Below are 26,118 nucleotides of genomic sequence, written 5' to 3'. Positions count from 1 at the left end.
CTAGAAAGTGCAGAAACCTCCTCAATACAGGTAAATGTACCAAAAGCTGTGAATTCTTTCACCCAGAAATTTGCAAGAACTCTTTGGACAGGAAAGAGTGCTTCAATGCTGAATGCCCAGCTTTTCATATAAGAGGTACCAGGCGAATAAAACCGACAGACTACCACTATGAAAACAGCCACTACTCCATCGACCGGGATAATTTTTTAGCAAGAGGAGGAGGAGAAGAATGGCTAAAAATGACCAGACTCTACCACCAACTCGGTCAAATGCTAGAGAGGACGCAAACACAGTGGCCTCCTTACCAAAGCCTCGGATATTAACACCAATTAAAGCATCCAGCACTTCCACTAACACGATAACATCATTTATATTTGCCAACATCCAGGGTATAAAAACACACAAATCCAACAAAGTTCACTTTATAGATGGTCTCCTTCATGAGGCAAATGCAGTGTTTGCAGCCCTAACGGAAACTCACACAAAGGACTACCTTGATGGTGAAATATGGATCTCAGAATACAATCTCTTCAGATGTGATAGGAAACACCGGCTTCAGGGTGGGGTCAGCCTCTACATCAGAGACACACTCATCTGTACTGAGCTGCTAAACACCTCAAATGATATGGTGGAAGTGCTGATAGTCAAAATAGAGAACCTAAATGTAGTTGTTGTCCTTGTATATAAGTCACCGGAGGCAAACCCTCAGCAGTTTAAAGACCAACTAATGAAAATAGAGCACTGCTTGGAAAACCTCACAAATCCAGCTCCGAACATCATCCTGCTTGGAGACTTCAACCTACGGCACCTGAAATGGAAGCACCTGGCTAATACAGTAATATCAGAAAGAATACCAGGAAGTAGCCTAAATGAACAGGCACATGCAAATGACCTGCTACGGATGTGCGATAGGTTTGCCTTAAACCAGCAAATAGTAGAACCAACTAGGAAGGAGAACACGCTGGACCTCATTTTCACTAATAATGATGAGTAGATCGGGAACATAATGATTACAAATACCTGTTACTCAGATCACAACTTAATTGAAGTTCTGACAACCATGGGGAATGGACCTTCAAAACCAGTCCAGATTCCCGGTGGAGGAGATTTCAGCAAATTTAGCTTCAATAATAAACGGATAAACTGGGAGCAAATAAACCAGGACTTCACAGAAATAAACTGGGAAGAACAGCTAGGAAATGCAAACCTGAACCAGTGCCTGGAAAAAATAAGCTCAGTAGCACTAGAAATATGTTCAAACCGCATACCCCTAAGAAAAAAAGAGAGATGCAGATTGGAACGGGAACGTCGTTCCCTATATAGGCGAAGAAAACGAATCGCGGAACAACTTGAGAGTCGCACCCTATCTCAAGAACGGCGAAGGAGGTTAGGTAGAGAAATAGAAACAATTGAACTCAAGCTACAAGAATCATACAAAACCCAGGAGAGGCAAAGAGAGCAAAAGGCCATCAGTGAAATAGAGAGAAATCCGAAATATTTTTTTCTCCTATGCAAAATAAAGATCAAAAACCACATCTAGTATCGGGCCCCTGCGAAAGGGAGATGGAACTTTCACCGATGACAACAAAGAAATGAGCGAGTTACTGAGGAAGCAGTACGACTCTTGTTTTCAGCGAGCCATTAAATGCACTAAAGATTGATAACCCAAATGAATTTTTCATGGATATGATACCAACATCAAATCATATATCAGACGTCGCCCTATCCCCACTAGATTTTGAAGAAGCCATAAACAGTATGCCTATGCACTCTGCACCAGGCCCGGATTCTTGGAACTCCATATTCATCAAGAACTGTAAAAAACCACTATCGCAGGCCCTTCACATTCTGTGGAGACAAAGCCTAGATACTGGCGTTATCCCTGACATACTAAAAACAGCAGAGATAGCACCACTCCATAAAGGAGGAAATAAGGCAGAGGCAAAAAATTACAGACCGATAGCACTAACATCGCACATCATAAAAATTTTTGAGAGAGTGCTAAGAAGCAAGATCACAAAATACATGGAATCACAGCATCTCCATAACCCCGGACAACATGGTTTCAGAACAGGGCGCTCTTGCCTGTCGCAGTTGCTGGACCACTATGATATGGCATTAGATGCTATGGAAGACAAACAAAACGCTGATGTAATTTACACAGATTTCGCAAAAGCTTTTGATAAATGTGACCATGGTGTTATTGCACATAAAATGCGTTCAAAAGGAATTACCGGGAAAATAGGCAGATGGATCTACAATTTCCTGACTAACAGAACCCAATGTGTAATAGTCAACAAAATAAAATCCAGCCCATCAACCATGAAGAGCTCAGTCCCCCAGGGTACTGTGCTTGCTCCAGTACTTTTTCTCATCCTCATATCGGACATAGACCAGAACACAACCCATAGCACTGTATCATCCTTTGCAGATGACACTAGGATTTTCATGAGAGTTGGCAACATAGAGGACACGGCAAACCTCCAGTCAGATGTAGATCAGGTCTTTCTATGGGCTACAGAAAATAATATGGTGTTTAACGAGGATAAGTTCCAGCTCATGCGCTACGGAAAAATTGAAAATATAAAAACAGAAACTACGTACAAAACTCAGGCAAATCATAACATAGAACGAAAAGGCAATGTAAAGGGTCTGGGTGTACTCATGTCGGAAGACCTTACCTTTAAAGAACACAATAAAGTAGCCGTCACAACTGCAAGAAAAATGACAGGTTGGATAACAAGAACTTTTCACACTAGAGATGCTATACCGATGATGATACTTTTCAAAACACTTGTGCTCTCTAGAGTGGAGTACTGCTGCACAATGACAGCCCCTTTCAAAGCTGGAGAAATTGCTGACCTGGAGAGCGTGCAGAGATCCTTTACTGCTAGAATCCACTCAGTAAAACATCTAAATTACTGGGACCGACTAAAGAGCCTAAATCTGTACTCCCTTGAGCGCAGGCGGGAGAGATACATAATAATTTACACGTGGAAAATAATTGAGGGGCTGGTCCCAAACCTGCACACAGAAATAACACCACATGAGACCGGAAGACATGGCAGGATGTGCAGAATACCCCCGTTGAAAAGCAGAGGTGCAACAGGTACTCTGAGAGAGAACTCTATCAACATCAGAGGCCCGAGACTGTTCAACACGCTTCCACTACACATAAGGGGCATAACTGGCAAACCCCTCACAGTGTTCAAGAGAGAACTGGATAAGCACCTCCAAAGGATACCTGATCAACCAGGCTGTGACTCATACGTCAGGCTGCGAGCAGCCGCGTCTAACAGCCTGGTTGATCAGTCCAGCAACCAGGAGGCCTGGTCGACGACCGGGCCGCGGGGACACTAAGCCCCGGAAGCACCTCAAGGTAAGGTAGGGGAGGAGGATGACTTGGAGGGCCTTGGGTCCCATTGGACCCCACCTGGGTCTTTTCTACCCTGTGAGTTGGGCTTACTGATACAAGGAGTGGGGCCTCCCCCCTCCTTTTGTGTGTGAATTGGATTTGGTGTCTGCCCCTCCCCGGTTTCGGTTCCGTGTCCCTTTGGTCCCGTCTTTCCGGAGGTTTTCGGCTTCCTGCATCCCGCCTCCTGTGGTGCGGGAGGCCTTTGCGGCTAACTTCCTGCATGGCCCAGATTATGCCTCTATTATGGATTCGTCTACGTTCTGGTTTGGGTCTTCGTTTCCCCTGCTCGATTTGTTACGAGGTTCCGGAGTAGTCTTGGCTGGCTGACTGTCCTGTTTTTGCTTTGGAGGCTTGGCATACTTTGTTGTTCCCGGACGCTTGAATGGCTCAAGTCGAAGGTGGTCCAGGTTTTCTTGGGGGTGAGTTTGAGCATCTCAATGAGTGCTTGTTCGCTCCTGCCTTTCCTCGGGATGTAAGCATCCTGTAGCTTCACGTGCAGGTTCCCTCCCTTTTTGCTGTGCTGGTTGTTGAGGACTTGCATGCTCGTGGTCTGCTGGCTTCGGCCTTGTGTTTCTATTCCCTCCTGGAGCTGTCTGCAGACTGGCTTGAGTAGGATGTGGAGGCGCTTGGGGCCATTCCTGGGTCTAGCGCCTAGGGCTCGGTGGCACGTGTGTCGTCTGCCTTGTTAAAGCTGTTTGCACTGATCCTGTGGGATGCGGTGTCACTGTTTTATGCCTCCCAGCTCACGTGTCGGCAGGTGGTGCTTGCTTCCTCCTTGGAATCTGCTTGAGCTCTGGATCTTAGAATGTCTTCGCCTTTTTGTCCCTTGCTGTTTGCTGATTCTGCGGTGGTGCAGTATCTGCAGGCGGCTTCGGCTAACTGTCGTCTGATGTCTGACTTGAGGGGAGGCAGTGAGGAGAGAGGCAGAAGGGAACTTTGAGAAAAGGATAGCAGACAAATGTAAAATAAGCTTTGGAGTGTTAATTATTCAACTTCATTCTCGAGTGAAAAACAGAAGATTTGCGCTAGAATCATTGATCTTGCCTTTTCTGTCATATTCAATAGTAATGTAATGCTAATGATTGAAGGTACAGTAAATAATTATTTAATGAATATTTATTAGTAAATGATTTGAGATTGTGAAGAGAGACATGGGGAGATAAAAGCATTAACAGACGGCATGCTGTTGTGCATAATGGTTTTTAACACTTTCGCCCGGGCATGACGCAGCATTGCGTCATCCGTTGACTGTCGGTAATTCCGGGGATGACGCAGCATTGCGTCATCCACTTTAAATAATCGCCAAAAATCAGGTTTTTATCCGATTTTTTGGGGACTGGTTTTAAAATGCGCGCCGATGTCTTCCCATTTTCTTTGTTGAGCCTCGTGGCCCTCAGGTGGCTTGGCACATGCCGTGGGCCCATTGTTTTCGCTCCACTGTTGTGACCAATGTCGCCTCCCCTCGCATCTCAAACGTGTGAACATATCGGCTATTTTCCGTGGCTATATTTCTTACTGCGGCTTTAGAAACTATCTACGCTTACTCCACAATGGATAGTGATCATGAACAAGGCCCTTCCAGGAAGAAAATTGCGAAAGAAAGGCTTGAAAAGGGCGGGAATTGGGAGTGTAGGTGGAAGGTGGCTGAGAACTCACTCGCGGCTAATGCGTGGCCCGTCTTCAACTCGTCGGCGGTTGGAGCGTGACTAGGTTTTTTATTTTATATGCTAATGTTCCTCTAGAGAATTCTATTGCGAACCCATTGAGACAAAAATGAAAGACCTAGGATAAAAATTGAGGTGACCAGAGTGAACATAGTGAAAACATTTTATCGCGTTTGCACGCTCCTAGGTAACTCGTTCGCACTTTCTCTGTTTGCTGCGGGTAATTAGCTGGGCTTTTGGAGTTTATATGCATTTAGTGCTGTAGAGAATTCAATTGCGAACACAATGATACCAAATTTAATCTCGTAGGACGAGAATTAAGGTGACAAAGTTGAAGAGAGTATACACTTTTCAGAATTTACACACGCTCCCATGACACCCTGGGTCCCATATCGCACAGTTGAGGGGTGGCGAGCGGGGTGCACCAAAGTGTTAAGCTTGAAGGCAAGATGAATTATTCAGTGTTGTTCAAGATGAACAATATTTGGTATACTGTACTGTACTCTTATAGACAGACATGGGTATAAATATTAATTTTTAGAGACCATGGTGTACTTGGTGCTTTTGGGAAGTATTGCAGCTTTATATTTATAGGAATGTTTGTGAAAGTTAAATATATTAAGTTTAATATAACAAATGATTGTGTTGCACTAATGTGGAGTGTCCAGTGGTAAGTTACCATAGCTTGTATTAATCTAGTGTGACAATACAAATTTGTGCATTTTTTCTAAACCAGCACATCAAACATAATCTGGGTGTGTTGTAAAATCATTTGTTCCTTAAAGCATGATTCTGTAATGTGGTGTGTTAATTTCCTCTTTATTACACAAAATTTATGCTATTTGACCTGACATTGTTATATATAGAGTATTAATATCATATTAAGTGTTGGCTTGCTCTTATATATTCAGGTCATGTTAAATATTTAAACTGGCACTAACTCTCTTTCTCTCAAACATTTTTCACATAAATATGTTACTTTCAACCAGGCCAGTATAGATTTTCCATTTTAAGGCGAGTGATGATAAGCCGAAGAAGTGTTGATGACTGGCAGACGTACATCTGGGCTGTCACTGGGGTGTTCTCTTACCGAGTGTTAAGGTCTCCCTCATTATACTGCAGGTTTATCACAAGAAAGAAAAAGGGCTGAGCAGGTTCTGTGATGAGGAGTTTGAGGACCATCAGCCCTTTCCCACATTGCAACGTGCTCTAGAGAGTGTGCCATATACTTGTGGGTTTAATGTGGAGGTCAAATGGACGATGCTACTGAGGGACGGCACATACGAGCTCCAGCATCCCTTTGAACTGAACCACTTCATGGACCTCATTATCAAGGTATTGTAATATTCAAGAGTTAGAATGTTGTTACATTAATATATGGAAAGTGACAAGATAGTAGTGTACTGTACTTTATGATTACAGTAGTTGTTTTAATTGTATGTATTTAACAAATTATCCTTGTGTATATTGTCATGTGTGTGTATATGTATTCCAATTTTGGTTCCACAAAAGTTGTGAACAATTTCTTTTATAGTTCACTATCCATGTACAGTATTAAACCCTTAGACAATGGCTATGGAGAAATGGTCATACTTGTCTATGGAAAAAAAAATCACTATAGAATTATTAATTTGTATGCAAAATATAAAAAAATACAAAACTAAGTGACTACAGTGGTACTTCGAATAACAAAGTTAATCCGTTCCGGCACCGTGCTCATCATGTGAAATGCTCGTCTTTCAAAACGAATTTCCCCATTTAAAATATTGTAAATAAAAATAATCCGTTCCACCACCAAAAAACATCAATATGATATTTGATTTGTTAAATAATGGAGCAGCCTACCTGACATACACTGAACGAAACTTTGACATTTGTTTTTTTCAAATTTGTTCAATTTCTTTTTTCCCATTTTTTTTAATAGCAAAAGTTTTGTTCCGTGTTTGTCAGGTAGGATGCTCCATTATGACAATTTTTCTTTGTTTCAAATGTGTTCAATTTGTTTTGTATTTTTCATTTATTTATTAACACTTTGGCGTGCCCCGCGTGCCACCCCTCAACTGTGCGATTTGGGTCCCAGCGTTTCACGGGATTACCGACAGTAAACGGATGACGCAATGCTGCGTCATGCCCGGGCGAAAGTGTTAATAATGGAGCAGCCTACCTGACACTGAACGAACCTTTATGACATTTGTCCGTTTTTCCAAATTTGTTCAATTTATTTATTTTTTTGTTTTTTTAAGAAACATATGGCAGCCTACCTGGCAAACACCGAACGAACCTTTTGACATTTGTTCTTTTTTCAAATTTGTTCATTTTATTTTTATTCTACAAAAAAAGTCAATGCTTTGCAACATCACAAACTTGTTTCAACTTGTTTCTTGTTAATCAAACAAGCGCTCGCCAATTGAAACAAATTGTCGGCGATCGGCGCGCTCATTATTCAAAATACTCATAAATTGAGGCGCTCGTCTCTCAAGGTTTCTCTGTATTTATAGTTTCACTGGGTTGAGGCGCTCTGTAAGTCTGCATCTGGCACTTGTCAAGGCCTGGTGCTCCACTTTGCTGATTCTGATTTATTCTCTGATGTTTCACCGGTTGTTTTATCACTTTACTTTACTACCATCCACACAGAGCTTTTATATCCATATTTGTATCGCACTTGTAAAACCCAGACAATAATTGTTAAAATCATCATATGATGATGACCACATTCTCCTAGTAACATTCATGAAGATAACCGCATTTGTATCACGAAATGGTAGCAGGACTTTTTCATAGGTCAAGGTAAATGCCATTGCATCCACATATGTACCAATGATTGTTGGAATTGAGGGACTTCAATATGAAAGCAATAGATTGGGAGGCCTACGAAGCAAGAACGGAGGACATTTGGACAGGTAGATTTGTAAACCTCATTTGGGTGACATTCGTGTATCAACACGTCACACAGGCCACAAGCAGGTTGAGCCAGAGCTCAACCCCTGCAAGAACAACTAGGTGAGTACAAGAATAAGGAAAGGGAATGTTCTATCAGTACTGAATCTAATATTCACCAGTAAAGAAGAGATATTTGACATCCAGTACCTTCCTTCCTTGAGAATGAGTGATCGTTTCCTGTTGGAAATTAAATATACTTTGTGATATAATCTAGAAGAGATTGGGGACATTGAAACAGTTGATAAAATCGATCGAGAGGACACTATGGGGAACTTAGTAAATACTATAACGAGTTTAATTGGGTAAACTTGTGCCTTAGTTGCTAGGCAAGGAAGTAAATGGGATGTGTGCCAAATTTTGTGAAATATTCAATGAAAGCACACAAACATTCATACCAAAACAGAGATGCAGGACCAGAAAACAGGATTGCTTCAACAGAAATTGTGAGGGTGCCAGAGAGGAAAAGACAAGAAAGTGGTTCAATATCGGATAAGGCCTAACCTGCAAACATACCAGCATTACAAACAAGCAAGAAACGGTTACATAACAGTTAGAAGAGAGGCAGAGAGGAGCTTTGAGAAAGGTATAGCGGACAAATGTAAAACGGATCCAGGCCTTTTCTATAAATTCATTAAAAACAAGCTGCATTTACAGGATAAAACCTAGATATTGAGAACGGGAGCAGAACTACTTAGGATGAAAAAGAAATGTGACATGCTAAATGAACAGTTCTAAAGTGTGTTCGTACAAAATGAGGATTTCAGAGAGCTAGACAAAATACCAATTCCAGAGCACGCCATAAAATACATAGAAGTGTCTCAAGACGAAGTGGAAAAATTACTCATGGGGCTAGAAAGAAATAAAGCGATTGGACCTGATGGAGTTTCACTTCAGGTGCTGCAAGATTGTGCATCCGAGCTGGGCATTCCACTCCAATTAATATTCCAGACATCCTTGTGCACAGGCATCTTAGCAGATATATGGAAAAAGGCAAACATAGTACCAATCTATACAAATGGTAGTCAAAAGGAACCTCTAAATTATACACCCATATCATCAAGGGTGGTAAATAAGACTAGAAAAAATAGTTAAAGCCAAATGTGTTGGACGCCTAGAGAGTAATGACATATTAATGGACAGACAGTATGGTTTTCAAACAGGAAGATCCTGTGTAACAAATCTACTTCGTTTTTATGAAAGAGCCACAGAGATACTACAGGAAAGAGGTAGTTGGGTCAACTGTGTGTATCTGGACCCAATAAAGGTTTTTGATGGTTCCACACAAGAGACTTATAGAAACTGGAACATGCTGGACAGGGGTACTTCTGACATGGATGAAATATATGTCTGACAGACAAATGAGGGCAGTAATCAGAGACAATATACTGTATCTGATTGGAAGAGTGTTACTAGTAGAGTACCACAGGGTTCTACAGTAACATATTGTCTACATAAACAATCTAACAGACGGAATACTGAATTATATGAACATGTTTGCAGATGATACTAAAATACTGGGGAAGATTGGAAACCCTAGAAAGGAGACGAAAGAGATACCAAATAATATACACATGGAAAATACTGGAGGGCCAGGTCCCAAATCTACACAGTAAAATAACAATGTACTGGAGTGAACGATATAGAAGAAAATGCAGAATAGAAAACAGTAAAAAGCAGAGGTGCCATAGGCACAGAGAACACTATAAACATCAGAGGTCCGCGGTTGTTCAAAGTCCTCCCAGCGACTATAAGAAATATTGCCGGAACAACCGTGAACATCTTCTCTTCAAGAGAAAACTAGACTGTTTTCTAAAAAAAAAAAAGTACCAGACCAACTGGGCTGTGGTAGGTATGTGGGTCTGCGGGCCACTCCAAGCCACAGCCTGGTGGACCAAACTCTCACAATTCAAGCCTGGCCTCGTGCCGGGCTTGGGGAGTAGAAGAACTCCCAGAACCCCATCAAGCAGGTATCAAGAAGGTACCCAGGCGATTGTAATGCCCTTCAAATTGATCTAAGTAAAATAAGTGCTTGAAGCATCAAGTGGCAAATGAAATTCAATGGGCATGTTATGGAATCTGAAATTGGAGAAAATAGACCACACGACTTACAAATTATGTGGAAAGTAATTACAGAATTCTAATAAAGAACGAAATCTAGAGGTGGTTTTAGACGGTAAGCCGTCACCAGAGGAAAACACAAAGAACATTGTGAGAGGAGTGTATGCATTACTTTTCAACTTCAGACTGGCTTTTAATTATATGGATGTTAAAATACACTGAAGACACTGTTCATGACTTTTGTGAGACCAAAATTGGAATATACAGCAGTTGTATGGTGCCCAAATCTCATGAAGCGCACAAACTGGAAAAGGTGCAACGGCATGCTTCAAATGGCTTCCCAATCTCTTCTCTGAAAAACAAGAGGTATGAGGAGAGACTAGACGCGTTAAACATGCCAAAACTAGTAGATAGGAGAAAAAGAGGTGGTATGATCACCCTTTACAAAATACTAACAGGAATTTACCAAATTGACAAATTCCTTGAAATCAGCAACTTAACGAACAAGAGGACACTGATTGAAGCTAAGGAACCAGGTGCTGACAAATTATTAGACAGTTCTCTTTTGCAAACAGAGTTGTAGACGGTTGGAAAAACTGAGAAGATGTGGATGCCAAACCGTCGGAAGTTTCAAAGCGTTATATGACAGAGTACAGTACTGGGAAGATGGGACACCGTGAATCTAGCTCTCATCCTGTAACTACACTTAACCCTTAAATGGCGCCTGGCTATTTAGCATGTCACTCACAGGCGCATACCAAAAAAAAAAAGAAAAAAATTATTTTTTCTTCTTAACCTGTTAATTTGTGTTCACTGATCATGGGAAAAATAATAAAAAAATCGTAAGTGGCATATATTGCCTGCTATAGGGAGGGGGAAGTCTGGCAAAAAACAGACGCTGACTCAGCGTGCATCCCAGACGGTTTGTTGCTCGCCAGCTGTCAAGCCGGAGTTGCAACAAAGAGATAATTACCTATTTATTTCAATGTCTCTGATTGATTTTTCGTAGTTTTTTTTGCTGTAATATTATTCAATAGTGTGTAGTGTGATATATTTATATAATAAAATGAGTGAATCATCGCTGTACTCAAAAATATGGTGTGCATATTGTTGATTCAATTATGTTCATCAAACAGTGAACAAATACTTTGTTGGTTATTACACTATATACACAGGTTATATATAAGTATCTGCATGTTTTATTCACCATAACGAACCACTAAGTTGCTATTATGAGTCAAAAAGTAACGAGGAGTGACCGCCGTGTACCAGCCAGCCACTCACGCCCTCCCTCAACACCTCACTCGCCCACATTCTCCTCCCACCATACTGTTTTTGCTTTTATTCACTATATACAGACGTTATATATAAGTATCTACATTCGTGTTCACTAACGAACCACCAAGTTGGCATGCTGAGTGGCAGTGCCAGTGGCAGCCCGCCACTGGCTGCTACTTCCTCCCTCCCTCAACTCACCTGACTCGCCCACATTCTCCTCCCACAATACTGTTTTTGCTTTTATTCACTATATATAGACGTCATATATAAGTATCTACATGTTTTGCTCACCACAACTGTACAACTAAGTTGATATAGTTGGTTCAGGCACTATAGAGATGTCGCTACACACAGTCATGTGGCGGCTGCTTCCCTCACACATTCAAGGTCAGACGCACTAATTATTTCACCCTCAACAATACTGTTTGTGGTGTTATTACCCTATATACAGACGTTAAATATAAGTATCTACATGTTTTGTTCACCATAACTGTTCAACTCAGCGGTATAATGCCCAAAGAGCATGGTGGCCACCCCTACCAACATGACAAATCATGCAGATGTTGCCACACCCATCACCAAAATGGCTTCTCCACCACACTCCTTTTGCTGTTACTACACTGTATATACACATTATATATAAGTATCTACATTAGTGTTCACCATAACGAACCACTAAGTTGGTATGCTGAGTGGCAGTGGCAGCCAGTGGCAGCCAGTGGCAGCCCGCCACTGGCTGCCACTCCCTCCCTCCCTCTCTCCCTCACCTCACCTGACTCACCACCAGTCTCCTCCCACCATACTGAGTTTGCTTTTATATACAGACATTATATATAAAAGTACAGTGGTACCTCGCATAACGAATTTAATCCGTTCCATGTTCGTCATGTGAAACGGACGTCATACAAAACGAGTGTCCCCCATATAACCAGTGTGATGCACTGTGTTTATTGTGAAATTTCCCCAGTGTGCATGACATCAAATGTTCCCCAAAATATAATTTTTCTTTGCAAAATGATAAATTACTGTCCCTGAACATGTCTATGTAAAAATAATTACCAAATTCCACTTACTTTGGCTGTGAGGGCGTGGACAAGGTGCGCTGTGACGTCATCAGGGGCTGGTCGCCCGTGTGTGAAGCTCCCAGACACGGTCGCGCGGGCCATTCAAGCACCGCGTGTTGCCACAAATATATTTTCAAATATTTTTTCTATGCATTTCCAATGCGGTTTTATTTGTTTCTTTTATCGTATATGATGCATATTTGTGACCTTTACAATATGTATACAGTAGAATGTTCATAATTTTCCATGAAACTGTGATACATGTGTCAGTAATGTGTCCACATTAAATGTTTATTGTCACAATATTACGTGGTAAAAATTCACTAAAATTACAATATGTACAGTTTCACATACTATTTACACAGTAACACACTGTATTACACACACAGTACTTTGGAGGTGCGTAATAGTCAACGAAGTAGTCCATGGTACACAGCGCGACTTTGCTCTCCTTGCACCAGCTACAGATAGATTTTCGTTTCCTGTTTCATCGTTCTGTGTGCTTGCAAATAACGCACTCGCGTGCACCCTTGGCTTTAGTACTTGTAGGTGGTATGTAGCCAAGCTTGTAAAGCATAAAGTAGTATTGAAACGATTATAGGAAAAGCTCAATTTGTAAGGTAGTCTTGAAAAGATCGCTTTGTAAGGTCCCACACAGGAAGAGATTCAGCTAGCCTCAAAGCGTGTCCATCAGTCAGGAAGAGATTCAGGTATTCTTGAAAATATCAATGACCACCACCATGGAAGCCGCTAACACTGTTCATCTATGCTACTTGTATCAGATGCATCATCAATGAACGCAGAAAATGATTCATCTATGTATCATCTATATACATTAGAGATGGCAAGGGTGGGGCTCAGAGCTACACCTGGATATGCTCGCTGTATCATCCTCATAGGTGCTGTATCACTGGCATCCGATCGTTGTGTTAAGCCCTTATTGCGCCTAGCTTCACCAATGTTATGACCCTTATGTTCTTCAAACAATAGGGTCTGAATTGCACCGGCTGAGCACAGTCTTTCTACACCGTGTGGGACAGGTGTTTGAGAGCCAGAGGCACGTGTGCCACAAATGGTTGCTCACGCACTACTAACCCAGCCAGCAGCCCTTGTCTTTCATATTTGTTATAGCAAAAGGTTCGTTCAGTGTTTGTTGGGTAGGCTGCTCCATTATGACAATCTTTCTTTGTTTCAAATGTGTTCCATTTGTTTTGTATTTGTCACTTACGTCTCAATAATGGAGCAGCCTACCCGACAAACACTGAACGAACCTTTATAACATTTGTCCATTTTTTCAAATTGTTTCAACAGTTCTTTTATTTTTCGTTTTTTTTTTTTAAGAAACATGGAGCAGCCGACCTGCCGACCACCGAACGAACCTTTTGCTATAAGACAAATGAAAAATAAATATTGAACACATTTGAAGAAAGGAAAATGTCATAATGGTTTACTCAGTGTATGTAAGGTAGGCTTCTCCATTATTGAGACGTAAATGACAAATAAAAAACAAATGGAACACATTTGAAACAAAGAAAGATTGTTATAATGGAGCAGCCTACCTGCCGAACACCGAACGAACCTTTTTGACATTTGTTATATATCAGACATTTCATTTCTTTTTTCCTACAAAAACGTCAATGCTTTGCAACATCTCAGCAGTCACCCTTTTAAATCCCAGCATCATTAGCATCTTTAAACAAGAACAACATAATTTATGTGCATCGTCGGAGGCGTCTAAGAATGTGCAAGAAACAGCGCGACCCCACCATGTGGTGTTGACGTTACTCAAACCAGCGTTCGTCATACGGGACGATTTGATGCCGATCGGGTCGTTCGTTACCCAAAATATTCGTCTTTTGGGGCAATCGTTATGCGAGGTACCACTGTATCTGCATGTTTTGTTTACCATAAACAACTAAGCTGGTATAGTGAGTCCAGACAGTAAAAGGTGGTCACACACAGTCAGCAGACAATGCTACCTCCCTCCCCACCAAGAATACTCCTCCCACTACAGCACTAATTATCACAACAATCCTGCTATTATCAGAATCCTGGTCATTTTCATCACAGTCAGGGGTCTTCTGTAATAATATCATCGCTAAATAATAGCATGAACATGTATATTATGGCATTTTTATGCAATGCTGTGGTCACAAGCTGAATAGCAGTGCTGTGAGCTCATGCTGCATGCGTCAGGCTTGGTTACTCACTCAATACTGAGGCCCTCACACCCGGGAATTTTGCCCACGATTTTTTTTTAAATGGCGTCTGTTTACAAGAACCCTGATAAAGGTGAGGTGAACCCCGTGTATCCGCGGGCCGTTTAAATCTTGCGTAGTACTCCAATACATCATATGATGGGATGCGCAATTTATAGCAAGTCACTCAACCCATCATATGATGATGTGCAACTTAAGGGTTAAGGATGAGGGAGAGTTCTCTCAACCTGTACTCATAGCCGAGGTCTCTCAATTCTGGTACTAATATACGATAGTGCAAATTTCTGAACTTGCTCAAGTTTGTTTGCTTCACAAGATCTGAGTTCCATGCTGGTGCTGCATGCTCAAGTAATGGTCTCACATAGGCAGTGTGTATTGACTTGAAAACCACCTTGTTTAGATTCTTAAATGATGCTCTTGTGTTTGGTAGTTTCTCATATGCTGCTGCTGATACCCTGTTCCATGAGCTTCTGGTGTTAGTTGGGATTATGTCTACACCAGGGCTTTTTCACTTAGTGGTTTCTTGTAATTGCTTTTTCCTTGTGATATAGTTATACAGATTTTCTATCCATTACACATTTTCATTCCTTTACCGCAGCCATTTACTTGCCCACTCCTGAAGTTTGTTAAGGTCTTCTTGTAGCACCCTACAGTCCTCTTCAGTTCTTACTCATTAACTTTACATTATCTGCAAACATTGACATGTTCGAGCTCGCGCTCTCTGCGAGGTCATTTACATAAATTACAAACAGCAGTGGTTTTGGGAAAGAGCCCTGTTGTACATCGCTTTCCACTCCTCTCCAGCCTGACGTATCTTCATTAAGACACTGTCCTGTCAAGTACTTTCCACACCCAGTCCAGTGCCTCTCTTGTCAGGTACTCTCTACACCCTGTCCAATGCCTCTCTTGTTTAGTTTTTAGTTTAGTTCACTTATTATGCACCCCATACCCATCTTGTGGGCGGTAGTGGAAAGGGTTACAGAGGCACATAATGGGCTCAGGGACTGAACCCCACAATTCATTTAGCTAAGCAAGTTACAATCTTGATGAGCTAGTTACAAAATTCAATATAAGTCGTCACATCAACAATGGGTTCGAGATCGACCTCAAGTACAGGTTCTAAATTAAGCAACTGACATATGTGGAGAGCTAGTGTCAAAATTTATATGTTTGTCCTGCACACCGCCCCCCATCCAGTGGGCAGCGGTGGATAGGTTACAATCACTTAGTTACTACCTACAGTTAGCAAGCTGGGGATATTTGGCTAAAATTTCTGGTAGCAGATCATTTTGAATGAAATATTGACACATCGCTGGAACATTGGTTATAAAATTGTCTCTAAATTCACGTATCTTTTCGCACTCCATCACATAGTGACGGAGGGTGTGCGAATAATTTTGCCTCTCTTGTCAAGTACTTTCCACACCCAGTCCAGTGCCTCTCTTGTCAGGTACTCTCCACACCCAGTCCAGTGCCTCTCTTGTCAGGTACTCTCCACACCCTGTCCAGTGCCTCTCTTGTCAAGTACTTTCCACACCCAGTCCAGTGCCTCTCTTGTCAGGTACTCTCCACACCCTGTCCAGTGCCTTTCCTGTCATCCCCACTTGTCTCTCCGCCTTGTGCATTAGTCCTTTATGAGGAACTGTATCAAATGCTTTTTAGTAATCTAGGAATATGCAGTTTACCCATCCTTCCTTCTCGTGTCTTATTTTGGTGACCCTGCTACAGAGTTCAGATAGGTTTGTTAAGCATGATTTCCCCCTTTATGAAGCCATGTTGTGCTTGTTATGAAAATTACTGCACAAATGTTTCTTTTTTCTGATTACCATATTTTTGTTCTAGCACCTTACAAGTAATTCATGTTAATGCATTCCATGTGATGTGTGGGGTGTTTAAAGAGGTTGAGGTGGAGCAATAAGTGTTGGCAATGATGCATACAGTATAGTCAGTATATAAATCTTCATACTGCAGGACAGTTTTTATGAGAAAAAAAAATCATTGTAAATAAAAGTAAATTGTAAAATTTGTATAGATGAAAGTAATGTATGTGAAAATATGCATTCTTTGTAACAAAGCGTAGAGAAAATCAGTCCCTCAGAATTAGCATTCCTGGATTTTTAGCAGTTGGTTCATGAACCACTTTTATTGGCCTGCTGCCTGAAAAATATCTTATCACTTCACCTAATGTTGGAATAGTCTAGCAATTTTCATCATCACAAAGTACATACTTTTGTGGGGAGCCCTGTCAGCTCCCTGAAGCTATCCAAATTGACAGGTGCAATCTTAGTTTTGGGGTCATCAGTCATGGGAGTTCTTATGCCTACCGGGGACCATGAGCCAGAACCTGGTCCCCTCAGAGAGGCGCAGGTAGCAATGGCCCATGAACACTACATTTAGAGTATGTCATCTTTGCCATTGACCGGGGAGGGCACCCATAAAGATAGGCAAAACAATACAAACCTCCAGTTGGTAAAAATGGCCACGTACGTCTGAATAGAGCAAAATACCCCCCCCCCTTAAAATAAAACTTAACGCGCAACACCTCATCCAACTATCGCATTCACTCGTTAGCACTCCCCCTTCCCCTGAAGGGGGAGAGGGGAAACAGACAGCTCGCCCCTTCAGTTCTCGACTGATGTGCCTGGTGGTCAGACATCACCTTTGGCCTCGCTGTTCAGGATTTTGCCCTGTGTGGCTGTACCAGCAGGGTGGATGGTGTGTTGGCCAGGTGGTCTTGGTACATGGGGCTGCATGCACCTAGGGTCAACTTCTGTAGGTGCCCTGTAAGTACTGCCCTTGTGTTTCAGGGTTCTCTTTCCTGTGGCGTTAGAGACTCACTCCCGTTGAGGTCTACATTGCTTGTCGTAGGCTTTGCCCTTGGGGTACGTATCGGGTCTTGGGGTTTTCGTCTTGCCCTGGGTAGGGAGTGATTGTTGCTGGATGGGGCGCATTGTGGCCGGCACAGCTTGCAACCAGGTGGCGGCCGACGATTCTCTCTGGCTGCCAGATTGATTGTGTTGCTTCAGGGATTTTTCATTTTGTCTGGAGTTTTCGCTATTGTTTCTGGAGGTGGTTTGCCTAGCTTCTCATTAGGTACACCTAGGTTGTGTTGGTAGTCGTACTCTAGAGTCCTCGAGGTTTCACGACTGGTATTGGTGGTCAGTTTGCCTGCTAATCGACAGGGTTTTATCAGCTTTACAAAAATATATATATATATATATATATGGACAGCTAATGAAACTTTTAATTTACATGGAGCATCTTTTCTGCTGGCAAATGTGGTAGGTTGAGCTCGCCTAAAACTTATTTCCGGGTACATTTCTAGGGTTTCTCGGATTCGTCTTTTCGGAGGTTTTCTTCCTCTTGGATTTCCTTTTGGGGGGTTTGGGGAGGCCCTTGGCACATGCTTCCGGTGAGACATGGTTTCACCTCTGTGTTGGATCCAGTTTTGTTTGAGTTCAGTTCCTCTTACCCTGCTTGGGTACGTTTCAAAGTTCCGGTGCCTTCCTGGCTGACAGCCTACCTCAATAGCTTGTTGGTGTGGGCTTCCTCCTGGTCTGGGTGTCTGCTAGCCAGGGATCTGGTTCTTTCTCAACTTGCCAGGTTTGGGTTTCTGGTGAATTGGCAGAAGTCCCTGTGAGTTCTGTTCCAGGTTTGGACTTGGCTGGACCTAGTATGGGATTCTTGGACGGCGTTCATCTCCCACCCTCCTGTGGCTTTGCTCTGGCTGCAGTCTCACTTTCAGCTATTTTTGAGGGGGGACCCGGGTCCCTTGGCGGTTACTCGAGCAGTTGTGTGGGGAGTCTGAACTTTGCCCTGCTAGTTTACCCACTGGGCAGGGTTTGGCTTTGGAGGCTGTTCCAGTATCTAAGGGGCAGGCCCTTTCGCCGCACTCACGACCGCTGGGTTCAACCCCCAGGGTCCTTGCGGTGGTTGCTTCGTTTCCAGCTTCCTCTTCGGGATTCTCGGGGTTCGGTGCCATGGTGCCTTCCCCTTCCCTCGCTCGATGTATTCATAGACGCCTTGTCTTGTGGCTGGGGCTTTGTGCCCAGTGCTCACCGGGCCGGCCAGAGACGTTGGGCTCAGTCCTTCTGTTGGGCTCACAGCACAGTGCGGGAGTTTGTGGCTGTGTGGCAGGCACTGCAGCAGATTCGGCTTTCTCAGGACTGTAATCTGGATACATTCGGGCTGCTTCTCTTTGGTTCATTGTCTCAACTGGGGGGTCTTTGTGGTCCGTGGCTCTTTGGGGCTGGTTGCTTCTGGTAGCTCTTTTGCCGAGTTCTCGGGGTTTAGCTCTCCAAGCCATTCATATTCTGGGAGTGTCCAACGTCCTGGCAGATGGCCTATTGTACTGCATTTCCTTGCCATGGTGTGGATGGTCAATGCCGGCTCCTTCCTCTAGTTTTTGTCAGACGTTTGGGTGCCCGGAGATGGGCCTCTTCGTGTTGGCTTGGTCTCTGCATCTTCCATTATATGTGGCGTCATTCTCAGACTGCCAGGCTCTCGCGGTGGATGCTTCTGGCGGGACTGGTAGACGTGAGGGTTCCTATAACATTATCTCCCAGTCCAACTGCGGCTCCGGGTTCTTACTTTGCTCGAATCCTGCCATGTGAGAGTGCTTCTCCTGGCCCCTTGGTGACAGGCTCAACCATGGTTTCAGACGCTGCTTGCTCTGTGTCCAAACCCAAGAGTTTTTCCGCGGATCCACCTCTTTCAGCGGGTCGGGCCGGTGAGGTACCTCACTGGTTCGATTTACTCTTCTGCTCTTTTTTTTTTTTTTTTTTTTTTTTTTTTTTTGACACGGGGTGTTTGGTGTTTGGGTGGTTTCTTTGATGGTGTCCCACCTGCAGTCTTCCTCTCAGCAACAGTATGAAGTTCCTGGAGGTCTTTCTGCCATTTCCTTTTCCTTTGTAGGGTGTTGTCTGTATCTGTTAGGATTGTTTCATCTTTTCTTTCTTGGTTTTTTTTTGACTAGCATCTCATGCCGAATACTTCTTATCGTGCAGCATTGGCGGAGCCGCTCCAACTTGTATTTGAGGTTGATGTCACTTCTGCTCCATTCTGCAAGTGCACTCGTGCATTTTTTCACCTCCGGCTTGCTCATACACCGCCTGAGCCATTCTGGTCTTTGGATCAGGACGACTCACTTTCCTCCCCTCGGTTTGTTGTGGCCCCTTCGATCTGGGATTGTTTTATGACAGCCATGTTTTGTTGGCTTTGGCCTCTGGGGGTTTGGGATGGGGTTGCTTTTGGTCCTGAAGGTTTTTTGTTCTTTGCAGCTCTCTCCTTCTTTTCTGGTGAAGACTGAGACAACAGGGTGCCAGTGGGGTCCGTTGGTGGTGGATGCTTGGTTGGTTGGGACAGGGGTGCATCATGTCTTCTGTCCGGTGGCGGCTTTAAGTCACTACCTGCGAACCACTGGTTTGGCATTGATCTACCCAACGCTCTCTGGGTAGATCTAGTTTGCCTGGTTCCCTGTTCCAGGACTTGTGTGTCTCAGATTGTCTGCAGTGTTATAAAATCTAGCCAGCCTGCGGTCTACCTTCGTGCCCCTGATGTGCGGAAGTATGCTGCTTTGGCCACTGTCTTTTGGAATCTGTTTTGGGTTGACATTCGGGCATGGGGTTTTTGGAGGTCGAACAAGGTCCTGGCCACCAGGTATCTGACTGTTCCTGGCCCTCTTCAGCCTTGTGTTTCCTGAGGACATCTGTGGCGGCCTGTTGTTTCATCTTCGTCTCGAGACCTACAGTGCTGCCGCCGCCTGGGTAGGTCCCTCTTTTACTAATCTGTGGGTAGTTAGCTTCAGGGAGCTGACGGGGCTTCCCACAGAAAACCAGCATTGAATGTATGAAATGCCATTTTTTGGGTGAGTCCTGGAGGCTCGCTGACACCCTCCTTCCCTCTAATAGACGGTTTTTCATCATTCTCGAACTGAGGGGCGAGCTGTCTACTCACCTAAGCCGGCACTCTCCCAACCCCTTTCAGGATGAGGGGGCAGGTGCTAACGAGTGAATGTGATTGTTGGATGAGTTGTTGCTTTTTGTTGAGTTGCTTTCTTTTGGGGGTGATTTATCTTGCTCTGTTCGGACGTAGGGTGCAATTTGTACCAGCGGGAGGTTCGTATTGTTTCACCTATCTTTCTGGGTGCCCTCCCCGTTCAATGGCAAAGCTGACATACTCTAAATGTAGAGTGCTCATAGGCCATTGCTCCCTGCACCTCTAAGGGGACCAGGTTCTGGCTCGTAGTTCCCGGTAGGTATAAGAACTCCTGTGACTGATGACCCCAAACTAAGATTGTACATGTCAGTTTGGATAACTTCGGGGAGCCTCCAGGGCTCACCCGGAAAATGACGATTCATTACATACAACGCTGAGATTTGTTCTGGGTGGGAGATGTGATACATTACCTGAGAATGTCTAGATGACTCCCCACATGGTTTGGGACCTCAAGTGTTGGTAGAGAGGGCAAGTTGAGAAGCTTCCTAGCTTGATGGCATTATTCTTAACCACTAAAATTGAAAATCGAGTAAAGTTATTTGTAACTGATGGCCATAATCTTTGTTTTATCATCTTTATATTCCTTTATTTTTTTTATTTTCCTGCTTTGTTTTCTTGGATATTTGGAAAGACAATTTTTTTCTGAACTTTAAATTGTAAATCAAATAAGTGCTGGTGCATCAGTGGCATGAAGAGGTCCATTAACTGCAGTGCTTTGCCGAGAGTGTTGGTGTGTGTAATACTTCGAGAGGGAGAACTAATATGCACACATTATTTATGTACTCTAATGCATTGAGCTGAAGTCAGAACAAACTAGCTGTCATGCCTTTCTCCAAACATACCCATAGCAGTACAATTAACTCGCAGCAAATATCCTCCCTCGTATTCTTCTATTGCTTATGGCTTGCCTTAATATCTAATACCAAAATGTATGTTCTCTCACCAGATGATTTTGGAACACTCTGGCAAGAGAAAAATTGTTTTCTCTTGCTTTCATCCTGACATCTGTACGATGCTTCGGCTCAAGCAGAACCGGTACCCTGTCATGTTCCTTACTCAAGGAGTATCTGAAGTGTGGCCACCTTATGAAGACTCTCGTACATCTTCCATCCCTCATGCAATTTTATATGCTGTCAATGCTGACATACTTGTGAGTGTTAAAACATCCGTCTCACTTCACCTTGTCTCCCCCTCCCTCCGCCTCTCCGGTTGACCAGTCCAGCAACCAGGAGACCTGGGTGATGACCGGGCTGCGGGGACACTAAGCCCTGATACCAGACCAACTCAAGGCACTGAATACTCCCCCTTTCTCTGCCTCTATCTCTCCCTCTGCCTCTTCTTCTCCCTCCGCCTCTTCTTCTCCCTCCGCCTCTTCTTCTCCCTCCGCCTCTTCTTCTCCCTCCGCCTCTTCTTCTCCCTCCGCCTCTTCTTCTCCCTCCGCCTCTTCTTCTCCCTCCGCCTCTCCCTCTCCCTCCGCCTCTCCCTCTCCCTCCGCCTCTCCCTCTCCCTCCGCCTCTCCCTCTCCCTCCGCCTCTCCCTCTCCCTCCGCCTCTCCCTCTCCCTCCGCCTCTCCCTCTCCCTCCGCCTCTCCCTCTCCCTCCGCCTCTCCCTCTCCCTCCATCTTCCCCTCTGGTCCATTTCCTCCTGCAGCTACAGAACATATATATATAATTAAGCATTTTATTCTGTTGCTGTTAATCATCATGTTCATATTGATTGATGAAGATTAAGCCACCCAAGAGGTGGCATGGGAATGAATAGCCCATAAATGTTTATATATTTAAGTATAGGATGGAATATTGAGCTCTCAATTTCTTCATCCACTAATTTATCTGATTAGTCTACAGTTTTTTTTTTTTATGTAGCCTAAACTTAGTATAAATATCAGCAGCATGTGTGATACTGGCAGTAATATGCATTGCTTAGTAATACTTCAAAATACTGTCTACTCTACATTAGACAAATTCAGCATGTAACCCCAGTTTGGCAAAATTCAAGATTTAAAGTTCAAAGATATGCTACAAAACTTAAGTGATGAGCTAAGAGAACTTTAATAAACACTACTGGCAGAAGAGAGAAGAACCAGAAACGATATGATAAGATACAAAGGGATATACAGTACAGCAGATGAAGCATATAGAGATGGCCTTTTCCAGGCAACAGATAACAAATGGACACAGCTGAAAATTGGAAACAGAAATGCACAGATGTAAAAAAAAAATACTCTTGATGTAGTGGGTTGGTAAACAGGTAGAAGCAGCTTGTAAACGGGTAAAAGCAGCTTGAAGCAGCAGTAGTGGAAGCAGCCACCATTCACAGGAAGTACAACACTACAAGAATATTGGGAGGTTTAAATGCACCAAATACATTAGTTGTTAGGTGAGGCTCTAGAACTACATCTTGCTCCTTATAAACACAACTAAACAAGCATGAAACTGAACTTTTTGTAATTGGTCAGTGGAGCCCAATGTCATATTTAATTTAAATATTATTTTCTTGGTAGGCCTTTATTTATGATCATGTTTACTTAAAATAGACAACACATATCTAGGGCCATGAAACTAACTTTGCTGTTAAAACAGGACATCCCAAGAAACCATTATAAACTATTTGTATTTAAAAACACAGCTGAGGAAATAGGAAAAAAGCACCTTACTGAGCACAAGCCACTCTGGTTTGTCCATAATGTGGGTGACATTCTTGTCAGCATCACTGAACACTTTTAATGTCCCTGCATTACCTAACCTAATACAGTGTAACCTTTTTATTTCCAAAAAGTCATAAAGGTTACTGGATCACTAGAGACGAGCTCAAGCCAGCGTGGAATGTCTAGCAAAAGGTACATTCCACGTACACTCCAAGCTGTAAGTTATCCCTAGAGATTAAGGGAAAGACTGCTAAATGAAATAAAAATCAGAATGGCAAACAGGGTGGTAATGCATAAATTATATAATGAATTGAAGATTATTTCCACACTGGTTCTAGTGGGCTTGTCAAACCATGAACAGTGACATTGTTTTTCAAACTAATGTTCTTTCTTTTAATCCATTTAATTTATTGTAGTTATGGGGCACGATGTTCTCTTGCAAAGGTAATTTTTAATGTTTGATTAAGGGCCGTATTATGGAAAATGCGATAAATGAAAACTGGTTCAATTTTGATCAAACTTTTTTGACTAGTTGTATATAAAATTTGGTTCAACTGGCCCAAGTTTTGGCATCGTAGTATAAATAGGAAGGGAGGAAAAATATTGAATTATTTGTCAAATTTTCCAAAATGGTAAAAAATTAACATCAAACAAAAGTGTCAACTGAAATAATGTCTGACTCTAAGCTATCACAATAGCATATAATAAAGTATTTTAATATTTAGTTTTATGCCCCCCCCCCCCCCCCCCCCAAAACAAAATTAATTTGTTTTTTCTTGAATTTTTTTTCTCATTTTTTATCAACCAATTTGCATGAAACTTGTACACCTTACAGAACGTAAGCCTATCTGTAAGGGTGCAAATTTTGGAGGAAATTGGTTGAAGTCAACTTTAACCACAGGTGGCAGAATGTTTGATCTCATTTATCGTCAAGTAACACACGGGCTCCCCATAGCCCGTGCTACTTGGAACTTTTTGTTCCAAGTAGCGAATCTTAAACAACAACAAACAAGTCAAGTAACATAAAATTAACTCTCCTCTTTCATTTTTTTGTAATTTACATGAAATTTACACCTTATATGTAGAGTTAACATCTCTAATAAACTTATAGAACACTTTATTCCTAAGTTCATTTATTGATTTTATAAATATTTGCAAACATGAAATATTGGCATATATTTTTGGGGAACTTTGACTACTTTTATTAGTAAAACTAAAAATATTTTGGATAACCCTTTCTATACAAATCCATTATTATATGCTAATGTAAGAGACGAGGGTCATAGAAATGATTTCATTTGAAAATTGTGGTTGTAGAATTTTATTGAATGTGTAAAATTCGTTGAAAAAAAAAAATCCCTCGCTTCCTATTTAGGGTGCGATACTGAAACGTAGACCAGTTGCAGCCCCTTCTTATATACAACTAGTAAAAAAGTTTGATATTAAACATTAAAAAATAGGGTTAAAAAATAGGGTAATATGCCCCTTAAAGCAGTATTGAGTTGACATTCTATTATTCAAGAATGTTATATGGCATGGTATTTTTCGCAGGGTATTAACGTTCATACGGAAGATTTGATGCGCGACCACAGCCAGATGAAAATGGCAATGGATTACAACTTAATAGTGTTCTGCTGGGGTGACGACAATAATGATCAAGAAAATATAAAATTCCTCAAGAAGGCTGGACTTCATGGCATCATCTATGACAAGTAAATGTTTACCTCCTTTTTTTTTCCTGTTGTATATGCTCTCCATTAAAGGAAGGAGTAGGTATTTTAATGAATGAGGCATTGAGGCATGGTATAAGGCAATGAATAACTTTTCATAGAGCAGTTCATAGTGCTTGTGCATGAAATTAATGTTTGAAAGGGTGAAGGTGGTGGTGTAGTGAAACTGGTAGGATGTTAAAGAGTAACTGTGCTGGATGATTTGAATGACTGTTGAAACAGGCCCTAAGAATAATGTTTATTCACATGGCATCATAGAAATAAAAAATTGACTAGAGTACAGTATATGAAAAAAGATGTACCATGAAAGATAGTTGAATTTTGTAGAAAAATATGCACATTACCGTGTGAATGATGCAATGGTAGAAATACTCATTGACTTGGTACTTGCAAAATGCAGCATGTTGGAGGATATTTGTATTACAGTAGTAGTAGTAAGAGGAATATCTGGTGAATGAGGTTACCTTACAAAGATCAGATAGGTAAAAGAATAAATGCTGAAAAGTTGGTCAAGGTGAGAGAGTAGTGAGCTTGAGAGCAAGAAGCTGAACACACGACTGAGACACAGAGTGAATATCAATAGTTAGCCCATGAGCTGCACGTTCAAATGACAAACCCTTCAGTGTGCAGAAAAATAAATTCCAAATCTTTTCTGTTAATGCATTCCCTGATCATAGGGGTAAGGGGGAATAATAAATTACTTTGGCTGTGGTGAAGGGATCTTTTCTCGCTGTGTCATTGATTCATAAATGTTGGTGCTGGAGGTGCCCAGCTGGGGTGGTGTGGGATCTCGCAAGTAGCAATTGTTATTGTAAATTTCTGTCTTTCATTGTTGCTGAATTGTTTTTTCACTGGTATTTTTTTCCTTTCGGAAGGGGCTCTGATCCCTTCGCTGTTGATGGGGCGCTGGGGGGTGGCTTGGTCTGTTAGTTCTAGCTTGGTCCTGCGGTTTGTGGGTGTTTTTGGTTGTCTTCCAGCCTCTGGTGGCGTCAGATGGCTTCTCCCTTTTTGGGGGGTTCGGGGCTGGCAGGGTGGGCCTCTTCCCCTGCGCTTTGTCATGTCATCTTTGTGTAGGGTGCGATTGGACGTGATCGATCCACCCTCAT

The 26,118-nt window shown here is 42.5% G+C and overlaps 1 protein-coding gene across 2 annotated transcripts in view; it reads left to right on the top strand.

The window, feature by feature from the left end:
- Nucleotides 1-26,118, top strand: part of LOC123757268 (glycerophosphocholine phosphodiesterase GPCPD1) — a 182,842-nt gene that overhangs the window by 144,271 nt on the left and 12,453 nt on the right. For both annotated transcript variants that reach the window (XM_069323819.1, XM_045740805.2), the window contains 3 exons: nt 6,202-6,414; nt 21,582-21,785; nt 24,834-24,994. In XM_069323819.1, coding sequence (XP_069179920.1) covers nt 6,202-6,414; nt 21,582-21,785; nt 24,834-24,994 — 578 coding nt within the window. The remainder of the gene's footprint in view (nt 1-6,201; nt 6,415-21,581; nt 21,786-24,833; nt 24,995-26,118) is intronic.

Source organism: Procambarus clarkii, chromosome 13, assembly GCF_040958095.1.
Source record: "Procambarus clarkii isolate CNS0578487 chromosome 13, FALCON_Pclarkii_2.0, whole genome shotgun sequence".
In the NCBI taxonomy this organism is placed as follows: Eukaryota; Metazoa; Arthropoda; class Malacostraca; order Decapoda; family Cambaridae; genus Procambarus; species Procambarus clarkii.
This window is presented reverse-complemented; position numbering and strand designations above follow the sequence as displayed.